Source organism: Mixophyes fleayi, chromosome 10 (assembly GCF_038048845.1).
Source record: "Mixophyes fleayi isolate aMixFle1 chromosome 10, aMixFle1.hap1, whole genome shotgun sequence".
NCBI lineage: Eukaryota > Metazoa > Chordata > Amphibia > Anura > Limnodynastidae > Mixophyes > Mixophyes fleayi.
In genome coordinates, this window is record NC_134411.1 from 3,955,203 (window position 1) to 3,969,447 (window position 14,245).

Here is a 14,245-nt window from a genome sequence, read left to right on the forward strand (position 1 = left end):
TTGGACGAGAAAAAGGTGGCGAAGTCAGAAGCGGAGAGGGAGGGCGGGACAGAGGGGGGGAGGAGAGAGTAGGGAGTTAAAGGTGGCAAAGAGGTGGCGGGGATGGGAGGACTGAGAAGAAATGAGGGACTTAAAGAAGGTTTGTTTAACGAGGGAGAGGGCAGAGCAGAATACATATATTGCTAGTGAAAACATATATATTCCTCCCAGTCTCTCTGCACCAGGACCCACAGCTCGCTAGTTCTGCCTCTGGATGTGCCTACTCATGGGCGTACAGCAGGAGAAAACCCAATTACTGAAAAGAAGAACGCATAGGCTGGTGTTTGCGTAAATAACTGTCACAGTTTTATTTAAAATCAACAACAAATCATCATAATCATTTATTTATATAGCGCCAGCAAACTCCGTAGAGCTTTACAATTGGGGAAATGCAGGGAAAGCAGTGTGCAAGGTACTTTTTCTTTTACCGATGCCACAAAATTGTGTGTCCCCTGGAGCGCCAGATGCGGGCTCCAGGTGGCGTGCTTGTGAAGCTCATATGGTGGGCAGAACAGCCATCATCAGGTCCACCAAGAGGAATTTAGGGTCCCAGTACAGAAACTTTCTGTCCCCGTCCCCCCCACACACACACAGCAGGAGAAGATATGTGGTGCCGTTTAAGGGGGCGTAGCCACATAGTGATGGGGGCATGACCAACATGGGCTGTGGCTGCGCTTCTTTAAACATGACATTATGGGGGAAATTAATTAGCTGCAAGCTGTCTCCGGAATATCCTTGGGACACTTTGCGGCAGAGATTGTGGCAGAAATCTCTGCTCGTTTTTCCTCGCACCCCATAGAGGTGCAAGGAAAAATAAGTGGAGATTTCTACCGTAATTGCCGGCAATGTGCGTGGCATGATGTCTGTGCACCACATCACCGGCAATTGAATTTGTCCCATCATGTATTGAAATGGTGCTATTTTCATCTGCCTGTTATTGCAACTGGCTGCTGGCCGGAAAAAAAAGCCATTTAAATGGTTTTTTAAACTACCTGGCAGTTGGGCCCCCCAGGCAGGCCCAGGCCCTGGTAATTTGTACCTGCCCCCCCTCTTGGCGCCCCTGCCCACCATGTGAGCACCACAAGCACACCCCCCGGAGCCCGCACCTGGCCCCCCACGCCCTCATTTTTTCTTGGCACACCGCCCGTGGGGGCCCAACCGCTGAAGCTAAAGCCGGCAGACGGCCACCTTTGTGGGGTGATTATGCACCGTTGCTGCCCCCTCCATAGCTATACCTTAGCCCCTCTCTTCCTGGCCCTGCCCCTACTAGTTTTTAACCCCCCACCTGCTCCTTCTCGCCAGTCTCTTACTGGCCCTGCTTAATCCCCAGGTGTGAAAGGGGGATGTGTCTCCCTGCCTGCCCCTCCTGCTGCCTGTGTATGTGTGGCTACCCCCCTTAACTGGCTCTAGTGCCAGTGTGACCCCTCTGCCCCCCCTTCAAACTAGTCTGAATTAAAATGAGACATCCATGTCATTAGAGTAAAAAACAACAACCCAACAGCAACAGTTCAAATGGTCACACCACATGACTTATTTAAAAAAAAAAAATTCTTTCAGTTCAGACACACTATATATATATTGGTTTGCCTTACCTGATCCTAATGGCTCACCGTTATTGAAAAACAAGGCTAGTTAAAAAGGTAAGACCTTGTTTTTTGTCCTTGCTTTAACAGACTCTTAGAAACACGTCAATTAGGATGTCTCCAAGCTTCCCTGCAACATAGTGTACTATTGATGTAATGAGCACTACCATAAACCTCCATTGCATTTTATGGTGAACCGAGTGTCTGAAAGCTGCAGGCAGTGATGAGAATGCCACAAGGTAATGTAAAGCTAATGCTTGCCAGACACTGCGGGCCTCATTCATCAAGGCACGTATCTGCCGATTTTGAGCGTATCGTACGTAAAATCACTCTGCGCATACTCAGAACTGTCACACACGCCATTAAAGGCAGCCTCATCCACTCCATCTTCGACAGCAAAGGACACTTGATTTAGCCTACGACTTCAGGGGGTGACCCTGCCAGGGAATGGGGTATTTTGCCGTAGTCAATGTACAATAGGGGCGTGCCAAGGTCAAGTACATACAGCCATGTCTGAATTTGAGTGTCTGAAAGTTACTTGTTTTTCTACTGTATGCCTTGCTCCAGATACAGGGCTAGTCTAAGTCCTGAGTACTAGTGATGACCGTCTTGTATGCATGCTATGACATGTGTCCACAATCAGGAGCAAATGTAAAATATATTTTACGTTCAGTAGACATTGACAGCATACTAATAAATGTATTACATTAATGCCTTTATTTTTAACTGGTGAAAATATATATTATTTTTTTTCTCTGCGCTCTTTTGCGAAATTATAATCCACATAGGCTTTGGGAGTGCAGTGTAGTAGAGCACAGCAGACCTACACTTGAATTCAACAGCGCAGGTAGCCTGCCTTGATGAATTCAGGTGTGCGTAAAGCTGATATACATGAGTTTTAAACAAAACGCAGATTGCACTCAGTATGCATGCCTTGATAAATCAGGTCCTGTGTGTACACAGGGTCATTTGGCCTTATCTGTGTGGAGTTTGTATATTCTCTCCGTGTCTGCGTGGTTTTCCTCCGGGTGCTCCGGTTTCCTCCCACACTCCAAAAACATACTAGTAGGTTAATTGTCTGCTAACAAATTGACCCTAGTCTTTGTGTATCTGTGTGTGCGTTAGGGTATTTAAACTAAAAATAATAAACAAGCACTAATATAGCGCTCTATAATCCTAAATGCAGCCAAAATCCCAATATCAGAGTATACAATCTGAGAATGTCAATAACAGTAATAAAAATCAGGACATTTAGCGCATACAGGTTCTCATAAGTAGCATACAAAATATGTCCATAGTGTAAGTCCACTCTTATAAATTGTGGAGAGTAACTTGTTCCATAGCGCAAATATCGTCCTTCAAAGTGTTATACACCTTCCCATCACCTCCGTGGAAATAGTAAAAATGGATTCCTACCAGAATTCTTGATTATATGTGCATATAAGGTATCAGAAGGACTCCTCTCGATATCAGGGCTTTCAGAGTTACTCCCACCTCAGTGTTATCCTCTCCAACCGCGACATCCACATCCAATGATAATAATAAAAGGAAAGTAGACAGAATCTAGCGTGATACCGTTTTAAATAACTTCAAACCTTTAATAAAATTCTAAATACAATAAAGTAGAGTGTGATTGCTCCTACCAGAAATCAAGTTCTTAGCGCATGTACAGAAATCAGATATTAATAGTCCCGGGAAGATCTTTCCGTTTTAATGCCTTCAAACAGATAAATGATATAGCGCTCACCACACTCCCAATCACCAGTCTTATCACACCAACGCGTTTTGACCGTCTGTCGGTCTTTGTCAAGGAGATAAGACTGGTTCCAAATCCCCAGCTATTTATACCGGATATAGCCAATCCGCGATTATAAAAATAACATATTTTTATAATCGCGGATTGGCTATATCCGGACACGTTTTGTATGTTACTTATAAAAACCTGTATGCGCTAAATGTCCTGATTTTTATTACTGTTAAGGGTATTTAGACTGTAAGCTCCAATGGGGCAGGGACTGATGTGAATGAGTTCTCTGTAAAGCGCTGCGGAATTAGTGGCGCTATATAAATAAATGGCGATGACGATGATTCACTCAAATTAATTTTTTAGACTATTAACGTTCAAGTTTTTGAGAACGCTCTTCAATAACTAAAGCGATCAAGGCCTAATTCATCAACACTTTCAAAACGGTGATTAACAGTGATCAATTAATTAATTGCTACAGAATAAGTGGTGTTTCTTTACTATCAGCAGATTTTACAATTGCCAGAATGCAACAAGCTGAAGGCAACAACGGAACGAAAGAAACATGTTACATTTAGCAGTCAGACAGATATTCAATAATGTTTTATCAATAGAGATCTTTACATCAGGCCAGAAGAGATACAGTTTAGGTGAAGGTAAGAGGTAGATGGGGCTAAAAGACTGACAACAATTGGTAGAAATAGGATGGGTAAGTTCAGGACACAAGAGATGTGCACAGCTGAGACCACACCGGCACGTATACAGAGACTGATCCTTTGTTAGACACTCAGAGAAGTGTGCAATACAGAGAGCAGACGGAATACACCCCTCGGGTCTCAGTGTGTAAGAAAGAGACAGCTGTAGGGAGACATTACAACAGGGATACACGGGACAGCTGCACGGGAGAGACTGCCCAGAAGGGGGAGCGTCCTTTTAAGAGGCAGGGAGAGGGAGGAACTAGGAGAGACGGACAGAAACAAAGGATAGAGAGACAGACAGGAAGAGAAAGAGACAGCAGCTGCCCAGAGAGAATATTCCACGTGGGGGAGAGACAGAGCATCAGTAAAAGCTATGGAAGAGACAGCTGCCTGATGAATAGAGTGTCCCATGCTGAGAGTGCCACTGACAACTGGATAAAGACTTACTAAGAAAGAGACTGATATTCCCAAACTGACTGTCGAGTAAAGGTAGAGTGAGACCCCCACGGTATGGACTGGTCAGGGCAGTCTCATTAACCCCGGCACCCACGTGTCTGTCTCTCCTAGTTTGCACAGTCCCTTTTCCTAACGACTGTCACCTATTCATTCTCAGAAGACAGTCCTTAAAAACATTTTTTGAGGGCCTGTCTTTGTTCGCCGACTGTCACTTGACCTCTCTCAGTCACTCCTCTGTCTCTTGCCTCCACTCAGTAGTTGCCCCATGGCCGCCCTCAGTAGCCCCGGATCCAGCCCCCATCCCACCTCCCCGCGTGTCTACTTTCAGTCCCCAGGGGAGACAGCAGAGGAACCAGAGAGACGGCACCCGGGGAAAGTGACAGTCAAGTATGACCGCAAGGAGCTGAGGAAGAGGCTGAGGCTGGAGGAGTGGATCCTGGAGCAGCTGGTGGGGTTGTATGACTGCCAGGTGAGGGCAATCCACCCACCCCTGATGGGGCAATAACTTATCTGTCTCTAGCTCAGTGTAACCACCTCCTCCTCTGGTGGGGATTGTAGACAATTAATAGCATTGAAGCAATTAATAGAGTATAATGGCTAATCCTTTTTGTGCAGTAAATGAGATTACAACTGACCATTTTCCTGTGCCAGTAAATTAAACTGGGCGTTTTCTGGGCACAATTAATATCCCTCTGGCCTGGTTAGTGATTTATTCACTTTAGTCAAAGGAAAGTCATTCAATGCCCTGTGAGCAAATCCTGTATAATGGCAATAACAGGGTGTGTGAGCTGCCAGTGTTTGCTGATGCCATCCTGAGTCCTAGAAACAGCTGGGGACACCTGTCATCAACATGTGACAGAGGCAAATAGACATTGAAGTGGGTGGCATTGCTGCACAAAGTTAATGGTTGCAAGAAAAAAACATTCACAATTCAATGGGTTCCATAAATGTCAATACTACTAAACCAATTCTAAAAACTGAACATTCATTAGGAATATTGTTTAAAATGTGTTTTCTGGCCACTTAAAAAATAGATTTTCCAAAAACAGGTCTGTCTAATGCGTTAATTAATGTATTACATGTGCTACTACAGTTAATTTGATTCTTAGATACCCTGTTTTCACGGCACCATAGAGCTTGCAATCTTATTTTTCTTTTTGGAGACACTGGGAAATGGTGACTTCTCCATAGCCATAATAAATATTAATTACGTAATTATACAACATATGTTTATATACCTCTGTCTGGTAAAGAGCTGTATGTGTATGGAAATGGGTTTAGTGACAGAAGTGTGATGTGTATTTTGCTCTTTAGTAGTCTACACGGTGCCATGTTATAGCATCTGGCTGCTATCTTGAAGGGTATTTCCCATAGATTTATAGAACTGTTACATTTAAGGCTCCTTTGACTATTTTATTTACTTCTAAGTTCTCTATAACTGTTTCCACCACTAGAATTAACTTGTGTCTGTCTCCAAGAAAGTTAGGAATTCTTGTTTATGCCTGTGTAATGACCGGTTTGTATGTTTTTACATATAATTTGTGATGTACATGGTTACGTTTCCTCCTGTGGGGACATATATATAGCTTGGCATACTGTAATGGGAGTGTCCAGAGCACTATTTAACTCTTTAGTTTACTTTGCCAGTTGTCCGCAGATCCATTCCATGGCTTCATTTTTTTATTGCATTCTAGTGAGGCCTAAACAAACCACATGGTTAGGGCAACATGTTAGCAGCTACAGTTCTAAAATTAAGATCTGACATGACTTGATACTGAGATTTTTCCAAGTAGCAGAAAAATATCAATCAATGTGACATGTATGTTCAAACACCCATGGTTTTTTTTTTTTAAACAAAAGTGAGTGTAATATGTGCCAAATTTTGATATAAGGGGAGAAGTCTAAAAACACCCAAACCTTCTATGAATGACAAACAAGACAGTTTAAACCTGACCACAGTGGTTTATTATGTTGAAATTTTTTTCCAGCATGTATATTGGATCTTCTGTATTACTACAACATGATCTACTGTACTAAAAACTGTAATACACAAGTAAAAAAAAAACTACTGCACAGTGCTAATAGCTTAAAATACTGTACCTTAGAAAATGTTGTGTGATAAAATCTTGGAATTGGTCCTATAGAATGAGCAGAGGGTTGTAATGTAATCAAGGTGTATGGCTGTATTTTCAAAGCTAAGGGTTCACATGTGTAACTATCACACTCCATCATGCGGTGAATGCAGCTAGAATTTGTCCTTATAGACCCCAATTAACACAATACCAGTGTTGCTGTGTCCATCACTCTGGGCCAGTGAACGAGAAGCTTTGTTCTTCTAGACAGATATATAAAGGGATCTGCTTTCAGCAAAGTATGGATCAGAGCGCATGCTAGATGCATTTAGATCCACTATATATACGGTCCGATCCAGCTGTTTGGCTTATCCACACAGAGCGGTCAGGTCTGTCACATTTGTATGGGGCGCTGGGTTTAGCACAGTTAATGGGGCCTTCTATCCACGAGTGATCAAATTTTGATCGGGATTTACAATCTTTTTGGTCCAGTACATGTAGCAATTTGTGGCTAATTAGGTCTTAAATGACCTAACTCTGGGCAGCAAAACCACAGCTCTTACCTTTGGGGTATGTGCACAGTGGTATACACCCTGTGTTTTCCCCCCAAGTGACCGTGTCAACCTTACAATTCTCATTGTGATCAATGATCCACATTTAAAGTTCGGTTTCAGCTGCGTTCTCATTCATTCAATAGCACTTGAACTGAATGACTATCAAGCAGAGGTACAACATCTGCTGAACAACCAGTTATTTTAGGTCTATTCTTTAGTGAAGCATTACGCATTCATTGATATTTCAATGTCATGGTGAGTTTACATGCCCTTTAATTAAACCTTAGCAGAGGGAGGATTATGGTACGCAATTATTCAAAGTAAAAAGGTTTTGTTGAAATATATCACCCGTCTCTTACATTCTTCTTAAAATGTATCTATACCACATTTTTTTAAAGTAGCGGGTAAACCTGCAAAGTAATTAGAATTAGTAATTATCATTAGACAGGCTGAGACTGGGGATGACTCACTGCTTACCATGCACCTCACACAGTCCATGAGTGACCCATTGCCTCAAGTAGCCTAGGTTGCCTAATGCATGATCCAACTCTGCTTCAACCACTACCACTAATAACCACAGGTTACAGTTCACGACTCCAAAGCTTATATTGTTGTATTTACTTGCCTCCTGTTATTGCCCGTTTATAAGCTCTCCAGCTATTATCACTATAAATAATCTTTGGTTACACCTTTGTGACCCCAAACACTTGCAGACCAGACATTGCTTGTAAGCTGTGGTTGTCCCCAAGAGTTGAGCTGGTAGATGTTAGTAGATAGCTGCACCACTTACAGACTCACATGAAGGTCACAGCATCATGTGAGGGTTTGGGGCTAAACGCTTGTGTGTTTAGCTTGGTGTGTAATACATACATGGGGCTCAATGTACATCTGTTATAGTAGGAATGCATGTATTGTATTGTATACTACTTGTGGTGTCTGAATGTACTTTATAAATGCATCTGTCTCAACCACCAAGAAAAACCTCATATGCTGTACATATGGCTATAGCCTCATGTTTCTGTTGCTCAGTTTTCTTTAGCAGTCGTTGAGCCTAGTGAGTAGACATAAGTGTATGTGTATGACTGAGGCAATGTATGTGTACTATTCGGACAGTGTATTTCTGGATGTGTGACTTGTTGGAACAGAGCATTTGTGAATGTGTGTGTCAGTCACATCAACAAACAATTAAATACTAGATGTTCTAACACCCACAGAATGTGCATGTCATCCACTGCACATTGAACCTCTACATTTCATACAGAAAAACTACTTATACATACTCAAAGTGGAACTAACCATACGAGAATGTATGATGCAGCATGTATGGTTTTAATGTCCAGAGTTCATGCACATAGGCACTCTGTCTCTTGGTGCACTCATTAAGGTATCAGAAGGTCAGAGCACCTATTCCATTCTTACCACAAAGCTTGATACACACAGACAAATAGATGATGTGGGCGGAGTTAGAACCACTTGTAGACAATAAAAGGAGTATAATGATATAGTGACAGAGTATTTCAGTTCAGCATTAATGTGAGAATGGTTGAACTGACTTGTAGCCAGACATCTAAACCTTAACAGCGCAGGCTAGTAATGTGAAGTTCCTGTTAATATTGTGCTGGATGACTGGTGTCGGCTGCATTTCTGTATAAATCCAAGTTAATGCATCCAACCAGTGTTCATCTTCACCTGTTCTGTCACCAGTTTTAAAGTATGTAGGGATAGTCAACCCATGTAGCCCATCAGACCATTGAAATATTCACAGCAGCACAGACTACTTGAGGAGGGTGTGCAGATCTTGTTAGTAACAGCGACCTGTCTACTTGTGCAATTGAGAATCTGTGGTGTCACACAGGACCATTTGAATGCTGCACCCTCCAGTGACGTCATGCTAAGCGAGAACAGAACGTCTTCCACTTCAAAGCCTAACTGTTGTAGTGGGACGGAGGAGAAGCGTTCTTCCTTTGTCACATCTTTATATAAATGATGATTGTACATCCAAGACCACACACGCGCACAGTATAGTGTCTTCAAGTATAATCTAGTACCACTGATTTACATGCCAAGGAACTTTCATTTAGAAAGGTTTATAGCGCATCATCCATATAAAATTTTGGATTTCTTCACTTTCCCATATTTAAACTAATGGTGCTTAATTCTTGTATAATAATAATTATGAATCTTAATGTTGGCTCAATACGTTTTCTATAAAAAGCATCAGCGTGTACTGTTCGGAGCCCCTTAAACTGTAAGAGGGAGTTACTGGGATGCTCTACCACCCCCAATAAGTAATGATAAACGTGGGAAGCTAACACCACTAAGAGATTTCATCTGTTGCTTATGAATGTGTGTGTATCTCGTTCCGGGAGCCACATATTATAGACTGTAGTACTAATCATGAGAATGTAGGCTATCCATTCTTTAGGATCCAATACCTTATGAATATCAGGCCTCATCAATATTAATCTGTGGAAAGTGATGTTACCAGTTCCTACTGAATTGATAGGCTGCTAAATGGATGCTTCCACGTTGTGTAGGTGGCCAGTTCAGTTGAAGCAAATATCTGTCAGCAGTGGTGGAAGTGGGCTGGTAGCACGGTGGCTTAGGGGTTAGCACTTCTGCCTCACAGCGCTGAGGTCATGAGTTTGATTCCCTAGCATGGCCTTATCTGTGTGGAGTTTGTATGTTCTCCCCGTGTTTGCGTGGGTTTCCTCCGGGTGCTCTGGTTTCCTCCCACAATCAAAAAAAAAAAAAAACAACAAAACATACTAGTAGGTTAATTGACTGCTATTAAATTGACCTTCATCTCTCTGTGCGTGTATGTTAAGGAATTTAGACTGTAAGCTCCAATGTGAGTGAGTTCTCTGTACAGCGCTGTGGAATTAGTGGTGCTATATAAATAAATGATGATGATACTGTGGTATGCTATACTGACACTTCTACTGCTTTCATTGTAAGTCTAACTCCATTCACTTACATTTTACATACCGCTACTTCTAGATTTCCATATCGTCACTTCTAAATTTGCACTTAGACCACTGTCTTACATTTACTTGTGCTACAGCCACATATTTACCTTGATTTCCCCTTTTCATAAATATGCATAAAATCAGCCTCCTTCTGCACAGCTCTAAATTAATTAATTGGTATTAAAGAGGGTGCTAACATCCTATGTACTGGCAGGAACATGCTCATTGTGCTTCTCAGAAACTTTGACATCATCAAAGTGTCGGAAGTTGGCAGCTTTATATATTAACACATTGGCTGTGAATGATCACATAAGATCAGTTTCACAACATTTTTTACAGTAATAGCTTGTTTAAATAAACCCTAATGCACCAGGAAGTACAAAATAGACATTGAGCAGCACTATACCTGCATTGTCTAAATAATGTGTATTCCTAACTGCCCATTGAATTAAGAAGATTTTTGCAAACTGCAAGATGGGTACAGATTAAAGGGATGTATAGCATTTTAGGCCTCATTTAGACTTTCACCTGGAGAAACTATATTGCGATGCAAGGATGCAAATTTTTCCCTTGCTTGCAAGAAAATTACTGCTTTACATGTAGCACACACTTCTCATCTAGCTTTATTTTATTTTTTAAAATACCTTTTTATTTTCATTTTTAGACAGTAGAACACAAGGGATACCAGTGCAGTGGTATTCAGTTATACAAAATAGCAAAAAAGAGATTTGATTAGAATCTGATTGGTTGACTATAGCGACCAATCAGATTCTAGCTGTCATTTTGTACAATACTCTAAACAAATGATAACTAGAATTTGGTTGCTATAGGCAACATCTCCACTTTTCAAACCTGCCAGAAACTCACAGGTTGATACATTTACTCCCAGGTGTGCATAGTGTATCTACCATTGTAGTCCTGCAGGAAAGGATGTATTGTCTGGTTGGGGATGTCTGTGACTGCTGACAATTTATACCCCCTATATATCTGTCGATGCAGGAAGAAGAAATCCCAGAACTGGAAATTGACGTGGATGAGTTGTTAGACATGGAGAATGATCAGCAGAGGGGAGAGAGAATGAAAGTGAGTATGGAAGCTGTAATTGGGTGTTCCTGGTTTATCTGTGATCTTTCAGCTGCCTGACATCGTTGTACCCATTCTTTTGCAGGAACTTCTTAATGACTGTTACAAACCAACAGAGGTGAGTGTCTATTCTTATTTACGTCCATGACTAACAAATGAATGTAGTATATTGGAGAAAGATGGCAGTTTACTGAATAATAGAATATCAAAGGTTGTCTAGATATATTTGTACAGGATTAGAAGAGATTTTGATGTGTAATGAATCTAATCACAATTCTTCATTAAACAGGCCTTTATATCTGGGTTACTTGAGAAGATTCAGGGAATGCAGAAGCTGAGTACCCCTCAGAAAAAGTGATTCGCTTGCAAGTGAGACACCGAAGACAGCGCCTCCACATCATCCTGGTAGAAGTGCAGTATTGCAGGCTGTCAGGGTCAAGGGCACCCACTGCACAGAAGGAATGTCAGTGGCTGCTAGCAGTCCACTTGGAGATGCAATGCAGGGGAACCTTTTTTTTTTATATGATGTTTTTTGTAGAAAGCTTTTATTAATTAAATAAAAATGTAATTAAGTGTTGCTTGATTATGTATCTGTTCTTGCTACTCTCCGTTAATCATTATTACAACCCTGTGCCAACACTGGTCTTCCTGTGGCCGATTTCCTCCCAGGAACAAATCCAAACTTGTCTATCACACTGAACCTTCTACTGTCCCATGGGGCCTCTGCTTGGTGATGGCACCCTAGAGAGCAATTGTGGATTGTAAACACGACAAGGTTGGCACGTGACGTAATCGCTCAAGTGCAATTGTGTGCTGGAGGCCTAGTGACTGGGAAGATGGAGTGCTATTCACAGATGCAATTTTCAGAACCTTTTTTATTTGTTATGGTACATCGATTATTCCAAGCCTTATTGCATCACTGATTTGATTTTGACTAACATAATGAATTGAAAGCTACATACACTGTACGTGGAAGATCTCTGCTAGCTGTCAAGAGTTTGAGGAGACCTGGAACATAGGGTATTTCTTCACCAAAGTGGCCAAACCCCAGGCTGATCAGAGTTTGGTTCTTTTTACATTAATAAACAGGGCCTGGATCAATATGCTCTTCCCAGGCACCCTAATACTGGTGGTGTCTAGGGAGTGCCATAAGAGTTGGCACCTATTTCACCTCTCCAGGATCCAGGTCTCGTGGACCTTTTGTCCATAAGACACCATGCCCATTACTCAATGTCTACCATTACTTTGGGGAAACCCACAATAAGTGGTGGTGTCCCCCCAAATCATAAGAGCCAGCCGGTGGTTTATTCTGTTCTAGGCTGATTGCTTTAACAGAGGGAGACAAATGAGTGCAACATATGGCAACTTTTCAGTGTCAAACAATATTAGACATTGCTGTGATTCATCTCCATGATACACACTTGGAACTTTTCAGACTGGTCAGTAACAAATCTTGACTATTTGTTTGTTATAACTATGCTAATAGAGCACTGTAGATTGTGATCTGCATTGATACAGCACAGCTCAAAGATGATGATTTCTATTTCCAAATAGTTTTCAAATGTATTTCTATGTTTTGGAATACAACATTGTGTTTAAGATATAAATTGATAGAAACTCCCCAATTTGTCTAGCAAATAGCATGTAATCCTTTCCTTATGCATGACATAAATAATATGATCTGTCAGCTGGTGACTATTATTAGTGCATTCACATGATTATTTAGCCCTACACTGAGCACCACTAACATGTTAAATCTCTTTATACTAGATTATTCATATTGTCCTGTTCCTCTAAGCCATTTACTAACCATGTGACACTTAGTCCTAGAGATTGTGCAGTCACATATAGTGAATATTTAAATTGTGCTGTATCGTTTTGTTTCAAATGAAGAACATTTGCTGCGCTAATGCTCTCTAAAAAAAAATATTTTTTTTATCGCGTTTATTACATGCAGGCTGTATACAAAGATTATTTCAGTTGTTTGAATTCACCAGAGAAAGGGACCGCTGATCCATATAAAATACAAATGGCTCATGTATATGGGGACAAACAGACAATGGTCCTGTGGTCTGTTTTCCCTCAGGTCATTACTCTTATAGAATCATTGCCCATGCAGTGACAGATTATACACTAATGCCTGGCAGTGTGTGGTCTCTTCCTCGGGTGTTCTTTCCCCTTTATTATAATGTTCTAGAGTGGGTGATATCTCTTCTAGTGTGATCAGACAGATTGATAAACCCATCAGCAACTGTGTACATGTGACATAGTGCAGGAGATAGTACATATAATATCAGGTGTTGCAGTGTAGTATAGCCCAAATATAAACTTCAAAAATCCACATTTATGGAAGTAACTTCCAGCTTCAAGATACCAAGTTAGTGGTGGTGTTACATGTTGACTGGTTTTCATAATTCTCTTCAAGTCTTCTATCCAGAAAAGTGCTACTAACTTAAAATATTCAGTGTGATACTTTCCTTGTTGAAAAATAATCCTTGTCATTTATTGGCTCTGACGGCTCACAATTGGTTAATGGCATAAAAATAGCTGCAAAATAGTGACACACATGCGGTCTGTATACAAGATACTTCGGCATCCTAGATATGCAACTTGTTGTATTTTTCTCTGACCTATGGGTAGGGTTCAGTAAGCAGAGCATACACATGGTTCATGGTGATGAAAAGATCACTATTTTAAGGTTTAGTAAAGCTGCATTCACCATCATGTGAACATAGCACTGGGCAACTTAACACAGAATAACCACCTGTCCGTGAATACCATAGTGGTAGTAAATTCTACATTTCATCTATAGCAAGATGTAGAGAATGGAAATAATTTACTTTAAGTATAGCACTCTTCGATCACACCATCTTAAGTGGCACTATAAAGAGGGCACACTCTATAATTGGTAATATATCCTGACTGATGGAAAATCTTCTCTCCAGTCCAGAAGTAAGCAGTCTTTACATTGCAGTACCTTTTAATTAAACTTTCTAGGATCAATAAATTGCAGTTGCCCAGAATCAAGACCTTTTCTGCAACAGTGC

General features: G+C 41.1%; 1 protein-coding gene across 2 annotated transcripts; it reads left to right on the forward strand.

Annotated features, from left to right (window-relative positions):
* Positions 1 to 4,279: 4,279 nt before the first annotated feature.
* On the forward strand, positions 4,280 to 11,775 carry PPP1R14B (protein phosphatase 1 regulatory inhibitor subunit 14B). 2 transcript variants are annotated; one of them, XM_075187664.1, is made up of 5 exons: positions 4,280 to 4,572; positions 4,776 to 4,989; positions 11,115 to 11,198; positions 11,284 to 11,316; positions 11,488 to 11,775. In XM_075187664.1, exons 2-5 carry the CDS (start codon positions 4,786 to 4,788, stop codon positions 11,554 to 11,556), a joined length of 390 nt encoding a protein of 129 aa, XP_075043765.1. In that variant the 5' UTR covers positions 4,280 to 4,572; positions 4,776 to 4,785; the 3' UTR covers positions 11,557 to 11,775. The 2 variants fall into 2 exon arrangements, with proteins under 2 accessions (XP_075043765.1, XP_075043764.1); XM_075187663.1 differs by having other exon boundaries at positions 4,284 to 4,989.
* Positions 11,776 to 14,245: the final 2,470 nt, after the last annotated feature.